The 13795-nt window shown below is 40.9% G+C and overlaps 3 protein-coding genes and 1 long non-coding RNA gene across 6 annotated transcripts in view; 2 read left to right on the forward strand and 2 right to left on the reverse strand.

Annotated features, from left to right (window-relative positions):
• The window catches only part of LOC111266155 (fibulin-1), a 4690-nt gene extending 2192 nt beyond the window's left edge, over nucleotides 1-2498 (forward strand). Inside the window, exons 3-6 of the mRNA XM_022843364.2 lie at nucleotides 399-479; nucleotides 644-788; nucleotides 1141-1293; nucleotides 1856-2498. Of these exons, the coding sequence (XP_022699099.1) occupies nucleotides 399-479; nucleotides 644-788; nucleotides 1141-1293; nucleotides 1856-1959 (483 nt within the window). The 3' untranslated portion in view covers nucleotides 1960-2498. The remainder of the gene's footprint in view (nucleotides 1-398; nucleotides 480-643; nucleotides 789-1140; nucleotides 1294-1855) is intronic.
• LOC111266154 (uncharacterized) lies at nucleotides 2070-6045 on the reverse strand. The gene is made up of 2 exons (XM_022843363.2): nucleotides 4406-6045; nucleotides 2070-3339 (listed from the first exon to the last, which is right to left on the reverse strand). The coding sequence occupies exons 1-2, from the start codon at nucleotides 5445-5447 to the stop codon at nucleotides 3161-3163; spliced, it is 1221 nt and encodes a 406-aa protein (XP_022699098.1). The 5' UTR covers nucleotides 5448-6045; the 3' UTR covers nucleotides 2070-3160.
• Nucleotides 6046-7517: 1472 nt separating this feature from the next.
• On the forward strand, nucleotides 7518-8779 carry LOC147752719 (uncharacterized). The gene is made up of 2 exons (XR_015313317.1): nucleotides 7518-8306; nucleotides 8588-8779. It is a non-coding gene; the product is annotated as an uncharacterized LOC147752719 (long non-coding RNA).
• Nucleotides 8780-9524: 745 nt separating this feature from the next.
• Nucleotides 9525-13795, reverse strand: part of Nost (Nostrin) — a 48460-nt gene continuing 44189 nt past the window's right edge. For all 3 annotated transcript variants that reach the window (XM_022843365.2, XM_022843370.2, XM_022843367.2), the window contains 7 exons: nucleotides 13562-13691; nucleotides 13115-13255; nucleotides 12314-12527; nucleotides 11915-12130; nucleotides 11571-11633; nucleotides 11114-11277; nucleotides 9525-10652 (listed from right to left, as the gene is read on the reverse strand). In XM_022843365.2, the coding sequence (XP_022699100.1) occupies nucleotides 10401-10652; nucleotides 11114-11277; nucleotides 11571-11633; nucleotides 11915-12130; nucleotides 12314-12527; nucleotides 13115-13255; nucleotides 13562-13691 (1180 nt within the window). In that variant the 3' untranslated portion in view covers nucleotides 9525-10400. The remainder of the gene's footprint in view (nucleotides 10653-11113; nucleotides 11278-11570; nucleotides 11634-11914; nucleotides 12131-12313; nucleotides 12528-13114; nucleotides 13256-13561; nucleotides 13692-13795) is intronic.

The following is a 13795-nucleotide window of genomic DNA, read 5'->3' on the forward strand; positions in this document are numbered from 1 at the left end:
AATTAAATCGCTTAATTCTTAAGTGTCGAAACCGACTTGCCCCCCTGATCAATTCGAATTAGCTAGAATAGAGATGTCACACATCGTGGCTGTTGAGCTGACGTTTCGATATAGCGTTACAAATTATATTTATTACTCTAATGCTATCCAATAATTATCCTGATTATTCAGAACTTAGCTGTTGGTAAGCCTACACAACCTTTGACACTTCTCGTTTTAGAAATCGGAAAACAGCGAACAGCAGCCTATTGGCTGGCGTCTTTTTTAGAAGGTCATGACCTTTCGCAGCTGTATCGTTAGATCACAATCAGTAGCATAGATTCCGGATTGAACAAGATGACTCTGGTCATTAGCTTCAAATACAGAAGTTTTTTATTTTTTTTTTTTAATTTGAACAGCGGGAGGTTCATTGTGATCAGGGCATCAATGCCGCATTGGCATATTCGGTATGTTCCCAGCAAACAGACTTAACTGCAAAGGTAAGCGTATGCTTCATTATTACTACAGTACTCAAATTACCGTACAATGTTTTCTTATATCTTGCCCCAACGAAACGAATACTTCACACTGCTATACGTGAAACGTAGGGATCCGATTCGGTGTACACGGCCTAATCGTTCATATTATTCATGGCTAATATTAGGCTTGCTGCAACTGGTGCACGGCTGGCCGTTTACGACAAAAAAGAGGTGACAGTTGTGAAGAGCTTTCAGAAGAGATCCCTCTGCACGTGAGGGAAGCATTCACGTCATGCTGCCAGCAAATTCCATCAATGAAGACCCAAAGGCGTGAGTACTAATTCAATAAGCCCTATTCCGGCTTATTGGGCATATCTCAGACGTTTGTGTATTGTTAGTAGGGGTATGTTTGAGAATATGCCTAACTTTACAATGACCCTCTAATAATGTTTGCCCCGTTTCTGTTCTTACGCGTTCGTATCCATTCATGAAAGTGTATTTCCGTCGTATCAGCGGCTATACGTTTTAGAGAACTGTATTATAAGAAGCATTAAATAAGTTGGCTGTTACGTATGAGGACATCGGTGCCTGGCTATATATAAAGCGTAAAAGCGCACAGAAGCACTAATTGGATTTCTATATACGACATCCATTTGGCCGCTGCCATTATCGCTTTGTGCAGAGTGCGGTAACAATCAGTGTAATAACAACGTCACCTGCGTGGCTCCGACGGAGACGTGCGCGTTTGATGATCAAAATTGCCATTACCGCTGTATTGAATCATCGATGAGTTGTGGCGTAGGATACAAGATGGACGAACTAGGACACTGTCAAGGTATGTCAGGATTTCGCACCTATAACGGTACGATATTGCCTACGCAGAGCTCGAGAGCTAACGGTTCTTAGATTTATTGTGAAGAACGTTGACATTTTTCTCCATTTAATTCAAGAAGCCATGAAAATGGGTGCGACAGTTGCACCGAAAGACCTTAACAGTTCTTATGTTCAATCATGCAACAAAAGGCAGGTAAGACATACGGTATATATAGTAGAAAGGCATTTGGCTGAACTTGAACTCACACCACTTGATTCTGCTGACCGCGCAAGCGTATCGATCATGTGAGTTTCGGGAAGGTGCCCCACATATACGAACAACAAACGTTCCTATCTCATATATTCATTCATTCATTCATTCATCCATCCATTCATCCATCGATTTTTTTATGTCAACGGGGACATTTTTATCAGGAATTTATTAGGAACAACGCGTAAACACGAAATCGACTGTCCAGTGCAAAATCCAAAAAAAGAAGAATAGCGCAAGCTGTAGTTCCTACTACTGCAGATGCCTTCTATCGAACCCTACTCACTAATTTGGTTTTCATGTTCTTATATAGATATCGACGAATGTGCCTTGAGAATTCACTCATGTGCCCCACACGAGGTTTGTTTCAACGAATATGGAACCTACCGATGCCGAACCTGCAATTGTGAGGAATAACCTAACAGCAAAAAGATCATGCGAGAATCATAAAACATTATATACACCCACATAAGATTCATTGACTTGACGAGCACTTCTTAACGTCGCGTTAAGTATCTGCTTCCGTCTTCACCGCCCCAAGCTCGAGAGAGGTGGCGGCGGCGGCGGCGGCATGATTTCACATATTTTTGCAGTCTTCATGTACATTAGCCAATCTTTTCCTAACAAATGGATCGATTGTTGATTCGATTAACCTAACATAATTATTGATAATAATATAAGTATTTATTAGTCGTCGGTTCAGCTGTTAACAAACAGCTTATCGTAATTTACTGGACTTTACCCCTCAAGATTTGAGACAGGTTTCAATTTAGGTAGAATGAAGAGTAAAAGGGACTTGCGACGGAACAGTTAGTTACCTGTACGTTTAACAACTCGTCCAATTACTGAGGCAGTCAAACTACGTGTTTATCGAGCTGTCGTCTTATGAGAGAGCGGGATGGGATGAGGTAAAGTTCAATAAAAAGAGAAATAAATCCACTGTTTGTTACAATTTACTGCTTGCTTATCCTTTGTAACCTTAACACATAATCGTAGCTGATTTGAATACTTCATTACTTTTGGAAGTTTCTCAAATATTCTTCGAGAGTTGAAAACGGCTTTATTACATCTATACGTACGTATCTTCACTGCTTCACGACATCAATGGACATCGCATGGGGTCATTCAGTTTCTCACAATGATATGATCAAAGAGATCATTGTTCATACGACGTCAGACGACAAATCGCCAAATGGTAGAAGAACATCTGATGCCTCCCGAATTCTGCACGATGCGAACACAATTATTGCTTAGGATTAGAGGCTGCAAAGGAACTAGAAATTCATTTCTGGCAAAACAATTTTTAAGATTTGTAACTACAGAATTGAATTTTTAATTGTGTAATAAAAATAAACGAATGCTAATGCTAATGATGGATACAAGCGGAAGTGAGACACTGCTTTAAATAACGCTATTTTTCTAATGTGTTAATATATATGAACCCATTCGAATAAAAAAAAAAAAAAAAAAAAACAGTCTCTTCATTACGAAACTGCGTTACCAACAACAATCGTATTCCCATTCGAAAATTCGATTTTAGCAAGCGATAAAAAATTCAATAAAAATACATACGGCTTCCATAAGACATATGAATGTCTTCTTATGAAAGCCGTATGTGTTATACTAACCAAAGCAAAAGGAATATGACAACAACAAAGAGTGCGTGAGACACAAGTATCCAACTAGCCATCGACTCCGTGGCCATGACAGCTTCCTTGCTGGCATCCTCATAACGGTTAGATGCTAAGTAGCAGACTGAGGTTGAAGCTAAATCCTGGGGCGTAAAGGTATCGGCACCTGTGGAACAAAAGTTTCCCATGTGAAAAGTACTATCAGTTGATCCTGATGTTACTTTTTTTTTCATTATTATTATTATAACATGTGTAATTTGTAATTCGTTACACTAAGCGTTCAATTGCTATGTCTTTAAAGCTGAGAGAGATATTTATAGTTATGTGCTACTATATATCGATATCTTTTTTATACACTGCTTAAACTGCCTGCGTGTAGATGCTTCTCCCCGAAGGCGCCCGGCTGTTTTAGTGTGACTTTGGGCTGCGCCTCAAGTTTAAGGAATCACTAGCTTCTATGGGGGTCACTTACATGTTACAGGTTCATCTGAAGTCAACTCTAAAGAAAAACGTTTAAAATTAGTAAACTTTACATTTTTGGCTATTTATTAAGCAAATAAATGTCAATGATTTAACATTAAAAATTCTATTGTAGAAACTACGCCAGGATAAGTAAAAGTGAAAAAATAATTTATTGCTTTTTCTACTACTCGTTCCCTTACAAAAAAAGGGCTAATAATATATAATAATAAATATAATAATAGCGATGCTAAGGTTGGGAAACTTTACCGCAGCGATTCAACTGTAACAAGTTAGGTGGCAATTTTTTAGCTCGTTAGGTTTTGATCGACACACGCTGGTGCATCGCGCAGTTTTCTAAAAAATTTCTAAAAAATTTTTTTAACAATATAGAATCCATTCAATTTAATAACGCAATAATAATAGTTCAGAAATAAGTGCTTGGGTTAATGGAACATCCTAGCAGCAGAAAAGTCCCACAGCATGCCCTGGAAGTCTGGCCTCAAATGCATGGCAATCACTTAACGCAATTCAAAAATAAATAATTTGTCAAATGCTATAGTACAAAAAGCTGGATGTTTCAACCTAGCTAGTCGATAAGATCGATAAGGAATGACGAATTGTATATACAATGCACCACCACACTGGTAATTGAAAGTGTTTCGTGTGTAAAACAATGTGATTATTATTATTATTAGTTTCCGCTATCAGCACGATAATAAATAAAGGTTATTTCTACTACAACAGACTTCCACTAGAAATGCACAACAAACCCTGAATAGCAATCATGAGAGTTTCCTGTTCTCGGCTATCGGCATCCAGCAGGGATCTAAGAATAACTCTCTTAAGTTTGGTAAGGTCTTCAATCGCTTTGTGGAGTTCTTCACGAGTCTCTGAAAGCTTATCAAGCTGGGCCATGAAGTCCTTGAGTTCCCTCTGGACATCAGCGTCCATGGCGCAAGCCGATTTCAGTACTGTAGGCTGACTTGCAAGCCCACCCGACCCACGAATAACAGGAAATCGAATTGTTTTTTCACTGGGGATAATAGCGGTCGAGGAATTGCTTCGCACGGTTGGGAACGAATTGTCTGTTCCAGATATGACGGCGCCCGCACTATATTTTTCATTCAGAACTGCGCCCAATGCGCCCCGTATGGGCGAAATCGCACCCGAACTAGTTCTGGTAAAAGTGTCCGTACCAAATCTTTTTACATATGCGACAGATTCCGAACTACTTTTTGTAGAAACACAAGATCCCATAACGGCTCTTGCAGATGAGATAGTAACCCAACTACCTTTTGCAGATGCGGTACTGCTTAAAAATTTTTTCTTCACCGATATTGGCCTCGACCTCCTAAACGCTAGGGCCGTGCCTGTACTGAAATACGCTCTATCGCCAATTGTTTTTGTCTGAGTGGTGCACTCTATTTGCCTATCATCTCCAGTTATTGTGTTCTTTGTCGCCACAGTAGAACATGGGGAAGTAGCACTGTCACCCTGTCCAGCCGATACCCGGCTGGTATCATCATAGCTTCTCCACTGAGTACCTGCCGATCTGATCCTGTAAGCACCAGGTCGGTAGGTCGTTTCGTTCACCTCCTGACCACCGTCCGTATCATCACGGGTTGTCTCCGAGTAGTGAAATGAACGGACGTCGTCACTGATCGAGCGAACCTGTGATAGAGACGGCGTTGCTATTGGCGTCGAACCGTGTTCAGTCAATCGAGCTTTGGCAGACACGGACGACGCCGTACTGAGCGTCGAATAACGCAATGGGTGGCGTCGTAAGTAGATAGAGTTGGCCGGTGTCGACATATCGCTAAGGATAATGTAGGATATATGAAATAGTACGATCGAACAAATCCGCACAGTACGTTGCGTTTGAGAAATGTTCAGGGAGTAACTGGGAAACTAAATCACGTTACCAATGCTAACTTAAAGTTACCAGTAACGCTTCAAAGCCAAGTAGAACACCAGGTGAATTACCCGATCCTCGTTAGCCTTTTTCTACAAAGCTAGGTGGTTGCAACGGAGGGTAGCAACATGGACCGGGAGCGTTGATCGCCTCAGTCCTATGATTCTATGGTCGTTTATCTTTAGAATGATAAATGTCTACAGCCAGCAGATTGATCCGTCGTCTGCTTTTGGTGCTGAAAATCTTGTGCACATAAGCCTCGAGCACAAAGCACGCTGGCGCACACAACATGCACGATAAACCGCGTAACTGAGAATAGGGCAAAGGGGCACGACGGTGGTCAAAACCGTGCTTTTTGAATTGTACCTTTGATGCTAAACTACGCTGAGAGACGTCACGACCCCAAATGAATAATACACGGCTTTAACAGAAACGGTCAGCGAATATCGCGCACTAGAAGAAACTAATGTCGTTATTATCGACATATTGAATGCATTTTTACGCGCCTAATCAGCTGTCATAAATATAAGTTGCGGACACCGTATATATTCGTATGCATATATATCTTTGTATATATACATATCAGTATACATATATTCGTTGCTAAATTGCACTAGGTCGTCAGGCCTAAAGTGAAGTAAGACTCGCTTCCGGCGAGTACAGGCAATTTCGGGTACGAATTGTAAACGATGAACGTAAATGAAATACATAGTGGCAGCTAGCAAAGGTTGCACCCAACGGAGGACAGTCGTGTGACGTAGCTTATGGCCTATCAGCTTATCTGGTGCTGACATTTTGGTCCCGATGCAAAGGTTTCAACCAGTGCAGTTGGCTGTCGTACTTTCGTAACGAGAAGCTCTGCTTAAGAAGTCTGCTGCATTTCTACGCTATTGGTCTTTTCCACTATTCTAACAAAAATTATGGAAAGTACTGCCTACTGAATACAAAAGGCGTAGGTAACGATTCTCGGCAACCTACTAAGGAACTCTCTTCGGTAGCCGTAGAGCCGTAGAGTAGTAGACGCGAAAGACAAGCTAGGTCAAGCATTATTTTGGTTTAAAAACACTTCACTTATCATTTTTTTAGATAAATGAAGAAACAATGTCAACGAATCTTGTGACTCTTCACATGATTAAGCTAGCCGAAGAAGCAGTGTGGTTATATGAGGTATCCGTCTCAGGTTCTCTTTATGAAATGTAGACGTACATCAGGCTACTTGCACAGGCGCTCTCCTGTTGACACACAATGACTGTTTACGCTTAATAGAAGGATGATCGACGTTTTGCAAACTCTGTTAAACGGTAAACGTCATACCCTTCATCTATACTTCGACAGCGTACCATTGATTGTTGTAGATTGTTTCGTTGTACCATCATCTAAAGTGAGTTACAGAAAAAACTGAAGCCTCCCGAAGCACTCCTTATTCGGAAAATTCGCTAATATATCTCTAAAACGATAAGGTAGATATCAGGACACACACACCTAGCGGTTAATACTGAAAGCATATTTTTGTTAATGTTCATTTGTAATATGTGGCAGATCAAAATGATAGATCATCCAAGGCAGTCGGAATAACCGAAGCCATGAAAGAGTTATGTTATAGCGGAAATGTCAGAAATGTTGGGTGCAGGTCAACTACAAACATGCATAGTATGTCAACAACATATATATTATGTCTGATATATTCAAGATTAAGTGAAATGTTACTTGTATTTTGTGTCATCGGCATGATGACGTATATTCAGCGGGGTGTCGACAAAAATGTTGACGCTTTCAGTTTTCAACGCATCAGGCGAAGCCGAGCACGCATTACGGTAGGCCATTTCATGAGATGAAGCAACGCAGTCATTCATTTGAATATACTGTCTCTGGGTTATAATTCTGAAAATCAAAAATGAACACGCACACACAGGCAAGAGTAAGAACGGATCCACTTTACGGGCGCGAAGATCGTCGCAGTTAGCTAAACATCTAATTGAATTAGATATCACGAACGCAACGTGATTTAACGTCTTAAGTAAAAGAACAGGAGAAGCGTTGCAATTGTGTCCGTTATTCGGGCAGATCTGTACGTAAAGCGGTCTTCGCGGCAAAATTTCCGTTGGATCATCGTACATTGTAACGAGAAGCATGTCATTTGGTTTTCTCTCTTCTTGTTTCTGACGATGCTTTCTGTTGACGCACCTGTTGTATGTCCTTCGTTTTTGGACAAGGTGTCGGTAACCGAAAAGTCGACCTTAACCAGATACTCCCGGCCGTTACGGTCTCATTCAGCTTCCCTCGCCACATAACTAATAAAAAGCAGATCTCTGAAGCATGAATTGGCCTGGACTCGATAAATAACCGGTTACTTACTATACAATCACGCGCTTATTGATGAGAAGTAAGTTGACACTGGTAGATATTGCGTGGAGAAAACGAAAGCAATCGTGATTGCGCAATGATAAGATCGGGACCATAGACTTATCCTGCAGCGGGTTTATACAACTTTATTCAGATGTTAGCCTAACTCACGAAATTGTGCTGGCTGCTACGTCTTCGAGATCCTCACACACAAAAAACGTACTTTAGATGAATTGTCTCCCGAAATTCTCTGTAATTGGTCTCGTAGTGACAAGTAACAGATAACCTTGACACCGCATAGTGTATGAGTGTTGGGAACTACCGTGCCCGTCAAGCATGGTTCAGTGCACGGTCAGAGATCGCAAGGGCCATCTGCTGAGACGGCTAAGGATATTCTGAAACAAAGAACTACAAGGGTAAGTACGTTACAACAATAAAAAAAAGACACTGCCTTGGGGTTAGCGAGAAAGAGTTTGAAAATTACGATAGCGATCCATCAAACGTACCTGAGTGGTAAAAGGCTTTGAAATATATTCAGATGCATCAAAAGGCGGAGAATTATTTTGTCAATTATGTACTGGACTATCTTTAAATATCTCCTGAGGCGCGAAAGCGAAAACTTGAAGAGTGCCAGATATAATGTTGAAATTGATCAATGCATCGTCGGTAACAAACCGGATACGACATCATTTGACAGGGATCTCTTCAGCACGGTGCTGACGGCAGCCACGTCGGCCTCCTGGCAACCGTTCAGCGCTTCGCTAGCGCCACTTAACAGAGATCTTCAGCGAAGAATGCCCAGCTGACGAGCGCAGTTGCCGCCACCGACTCTGGAGGCGTAATCAGAATCTTTCGATTAAACACAAACGAACTATCGTTTATCAAAAAATGTAATTCGGTAGCTAGATTGAGCGACGAGCGATAACAACCAGCATTAACAAGTTAATACCCATCTCTCATCTAGCAGCTGTTCCGCGAACCCTTTGCGAACAGGATGGCCATAATTGACATTTACAATCTAGGAAACCCAGTAAATTGCTACTATACATTAAGAAATGTCGCCACGAAGTCTGCCGCCTCGTAACTTAGCCCGTCAAATACGCAGCACTCAAAATGGAGAACCAACCCATAGCTTTTCATGAACTCTCTCACGAACCGCGCTCCATAAACGGTATACTTTTTAAATCAATTTTGGTCATTTAGACATGCATCATTTTGTAGAACTTCTGACGTTCCTGACCCTTGTCTTGGAGCCCGTCGCATTCGTCAATGTTGACCCATTCCATTGAACGTTTCTCAAATGAAAACGTCAGCCTATTTCGATGACACTGGACCCAACTAACACTTGCGCGTCCTGTTTACCGTCTTATGGAAGATTTTTGCATTATGTTCAATCGGCTAATGGAAAGTAAATCGAAACGACTGAAAAATGTATATAATTATATACAAGTAAATGTTCCAAAAAAAGAGGACGTACCCATGTATCCAGACTAACAAACGTTTTCAGCTCTGTATATTTCTAAATTATTTCGAAATGCCTTCTATTAAGCTCGATGTATTTATTTTTCAGCTGAATTGTTGCAGTCCTATTTTTTCGATTAATTTTACCGAAAGAAATATGATTTGACGCGAAATTATTGTATGTAACTCATGGGCTACGTTATTTATTTGCTGTCGATGTTCGATTTGTTTGTCTATATGTATATACACATTGATACAGACATATTGCCAGTACTTCAAGGCTTCTAAGAGGCTTAATTAAATGCACCGTTTTTGGGTTTATTGAACCTAAACTAAATGTCAGTGTATATAAAATACTTGTGTACGCCATTCTACACTTCACAGTGGTTCAAACAGCATTAGGCTGAAATTGGTTCAGAATATTCAGCTTTGCCGTGCTATTGAACCGCAGTTCTTTTTAGGCTGATTTTAACTTTGATTAGTATTTAGTTGATCAGCTGAAACGAAGAAAAGTTCGTTTTGGTCTTGATACAATCTAAGTATGTTGCATGTGAGTTTTGCTGTTTCCAAATTAGAATTCTACAGTGGTCTCAATAGTAAATCGATAGTACTTTTGTAAGACTACGCCATATGTTACGAGTAAAATATAGTATACAACTGACATTTTTCAAATAACTGCCAGACTATTTCTGCTTACCAGCCCCGACATTGAATCATCTTGAATAGTTAGTGTTGATCCTTGACATCATTTTGTGCCTGCTAAAATTGCAAATTTTCTCAACGGGTCTCCCGACGGATCTCCACTCCCTACCAGAAACGATGTCATACTCTACGTCATATTAATATGTGTGTGCCGAATAAAGGCGATAAGATATCAAAAAAAAATGCTGACACTGACTTTATCTGTCATATATCGTGATTGCCACTCTTAGCACTAATACAACAATCATCTTTTCTCTACTATAATCACAATAATAACACGCTCCTTGTGCCCATATCATGTACAATACAATCGACAATTTTCATGTTCTTAAATAGGCACGCGTTTCCTAAGCATCGGCTTCCTGCACGTAGGTTGCAGGAAATAGACCTCTCCTGAGCGTCCCGCCTTTCATGGTTTCCCCATACCACCAGCCGTCAGCGCTTTTCCTAAGGACTCCAACGACGTCACCCTGACGCAGCGATAATTCATCACTGAGACTGGCATTGTAATCATAGAGAACTGTGCATCGGGTGAAGATCGATTCTCTTAAGCAGGACGTTCCATTGCTACCTGGTGAGACGCGATGATCGCTAGATTCCTACGAAACAGACAATTTAAAGCGAAATACAAAAATATCAGCGAAAGCGTTTTGTCGTGAAAATTTACTTGGAAGTTTTTCAACCCCATAAAAACTCGATTCTTGAAATCCACTTTATTTGTTTGGAGATATTTCCACGATAAAGCTCATCGACAGAAACTTACCGCTGGAAGTGATTTTAGCAGCTTGCTTAACGTATCAAAAGAGCATTGCAGTAATAGAAAATTTCACACTAAATTCACAAATAATAACTGATCTGGCTTTTGAGCGACGCTTCAGACTGCAACGGAAACTTCTCAGTAATATAGCCGTGCAACTAAAGATTTATAGATAAGAAGGCTACAATTTGACCTCAGGTGTGTCGAAATCGGTATGAGCGATCATCTATTTCAAGCAGAAAAGTCAATGTGCATGTGGACTGAACGTAAAAGCAAAAAAAGCAGAAATCTGGGCCTCTTCACCTGATTCTTGGGTTCTGCCTTTGAGTTATGTGATCTCAAAGACGCTGTACAATCAGTTCGCAAAATGACGTCGTCTCTTTGTTCCGCACTATCGTAGATTGGATTTTCGGACATTCTCTCCGATACGGGCTCCGCATCGCCATCGTCCGAGAATGCTTCATCTCCTATTAATGTATCGTAACTTGTTATTCATCAGTGAAAAGTTCCGAGGAAGAATGAGTCAAATCGGAAGAACATAATGATTCAACCCAAGCGACTTCTTATTCATCTAATCTTCTCAGGGATTTCTCTATTTCACGATGGTACTGCTTTGCGTTTTCGGAAGCCCTATTTTTCCGCCAACACTGAATTCTTCCTATTTAGGTAAGTACGTCCCACGTACAGCTTCTGTAGTGAATGGTCTCCTTGGCAGATGAATGCAATTAAACGTAGAACTAATATTTGATGGAAGCCTTACCATCTTCAAAGTCGGAACCCTCGCCGCTCCGATTTATGCCTTCCGACCCCCCAGAATGGACACCTGTACAACAAAAATGATACGTAATAAAACAAACAAAAAAAGCTGTTGAAAGCAAATATTTCACAGGGTTTTGCTAGACAAAAAATATTATGACTGTACGAACATACAACGGCATGTTGCTAAGGTTTCCCAACTTTTTTTGGCCTGATGCATGAGTATGTTACGCAATAGCTTCTCCTGATCTCATTTCGTTACCAATCTCTAATTCAGGTCAGCGTCTATGAGTTTTGCCGATTAGTAATTAGTGTTTCTTTTATTTTTCACTCTTTTTTTCACGCTACCTTCGGATGAGTCGGAATTCTGCGAATCGGTCCTTTCAAGGTCCGCTGTCGTAGTACCTCTGGCAATCCATGATGGTATCTTGAGTATCGTCTGAGGATGACCCTGCCGATCTCGGTGTTGTTCAATATGTGCGCTTAGCGGATGTGAGGGTCGTAGCTGCCCTCCAAGACTCAGAAGAACGCACTGTAGCTTGTAGCGAGTTGCCTCAAGGAAAGCTGGTGGATATGAATTTGAAACACGAATGACGGTAAAGTTAACCGTTGTGTGTGCAGTTCTGAGAATTTTACTGCTATGAATTATAGAAGACAAAAGATTATCATTAATGTAATCACCTTTAGTACAGTAATTATTGCGAGTATTAAAATCAGGTATTGTTTTTATTTAAGGCCTGTAACTACCTAGAGTCTGTTTCAGTTGTCTAAGCTTCTCTTGAACGTCTGCCTGGGCATCTTCATCACCGAACTTCGACGTCTCTTGAAATACTCTGGCAAGATTTTCGACGCCTTCTCGGCCTTTCCGTTCCACCTCCAAATCTCGCATTACCATCATAAGAAACTTTTCCAACGATTCCTTCCGTCGATCTAATTGCATTTGGTTTTGTAGGTCTTCCGCCTAAAAAAAGTACCATACTTGAAACTTATCGAGTATATCAGTTTCTTATTTGAGAAGCTTCACCGGGGTATGTACAAAACGGCGGGATTTTGCCAACGGGAACAAAAACCAACCGTTATTGTAATTACTCAGGCTGCTTACTTACTACGTTACCATTAATGGAATAACGTGTAACACTCTTGTTGTTGCTACGCGGTTTACTCATACGAGGCACCAAAATTGTGCTTTCATCGATGTACGCGTTAAAAAAAATATGAACAGTATCTCTATGAATTTTTTTCTGCAACTCATTCCGTCCCGTCATAGTCTGTTGCCAAATGCATTGTTGACGCTATAACTCTCATTAAGAAAAACATACAGATGATTTTGTGATAGGTCAGGAGGTGAAGCTCTTCAAAATCGATTGTCAGCAATCAATTTTCAGCGAGAAAATACATTCTATTCGCCACGCAAGCCAAGATTTGCGGAAGCAATATCAATAAGATACCAATCTTTGTATGAGATTAGTGACTGGCTTTTTTGTTGTCCAATAACAATAGGTTTCCAACATTTAGCTAACGCGGCGAAGGACCAAGACGCACACTTACAAAGACATCTGGAAGGTACTGTTCTGGCACATTTGGCGCGGTGCCCTTCCGCTTCACGATTTCGAAGATATCTCCCGTCGGATTCGCTTTTTCGATTGAGCGTTCCAGTCGTTCCGCGCAGCCGGCAGTTGAGGGACCTACCTAGAAAAGTAGTCGAAATGCCCACATGAACAGATGTGAAAGCAAGCCCTTCAAACAAGCCGGCGGTTCAATGTTGGTAACGTAGTGATTGCAATAAAAGCGTAAAGCAAACTGCTATGGACCGTTCGTCGCAGCATCAGTTAAGCTAACTATAAATCCTACAGCTATAACCAAGTATAGGTACAAAGTAGTCCTGAGCTCGTAATCAGAAGGCGGTCAGGTAATGGTATGACGAATAGCTAATCCGAGTAAATGTTCAACTGACTCGCGCCTGCCAACGTGTAATTGTTACAATTAGTTACTTACCAGAGCAAGACTACATGCGTATCGCTGCATCGCTTCGACAAAACCCATCAGACGCTCACGTTCCATGAGTTCGAAATTGCGCGCGCAATCGTAAACCGAAGCTTCCCACTCTTGGCGGGATCGTTCAGCGCTGAAATTGTCAGCGTCAATAGTGCATAAAAACAACTTTAATCTTCTCCGTAAACTTTTATAAACGTCTACTTGAAATGTTTTCAATATTGCAAATTATACAAT

This window comes from Varroa jacobsoni, unplaced genomic scaffold (assembly GCF_002532875.2).
Source record: "Varroa jacobsoni isolate VJ856 unplaced genomic scaffold, vjacob_1.0 scaffold_1060, whole genome shotgun sequence".
NCBI lineage: Eukaryota > Metazoa > Arthropoda > Arachnida > Mesostigmata > Varroidae > Varroa > Varroa jacobsoni.

Excerpts from the sequence above, each read along its gene's own strand:
- LOC111266154 (XM_022843363.2), bottom strand. The coding sequence starts at position 5,447 with ATGTCGACACCGGCCAACTCTATCTACTTACGACGCCACCCATTGCGT. Across the intron at positions 3,340-4,405 it reads TCTCATGATTGCTATTCAGG|GTGCCGATACCTTTACGCCC; the intron begins GTTTGTTGTGCA and ends TTTGTTCCACAG.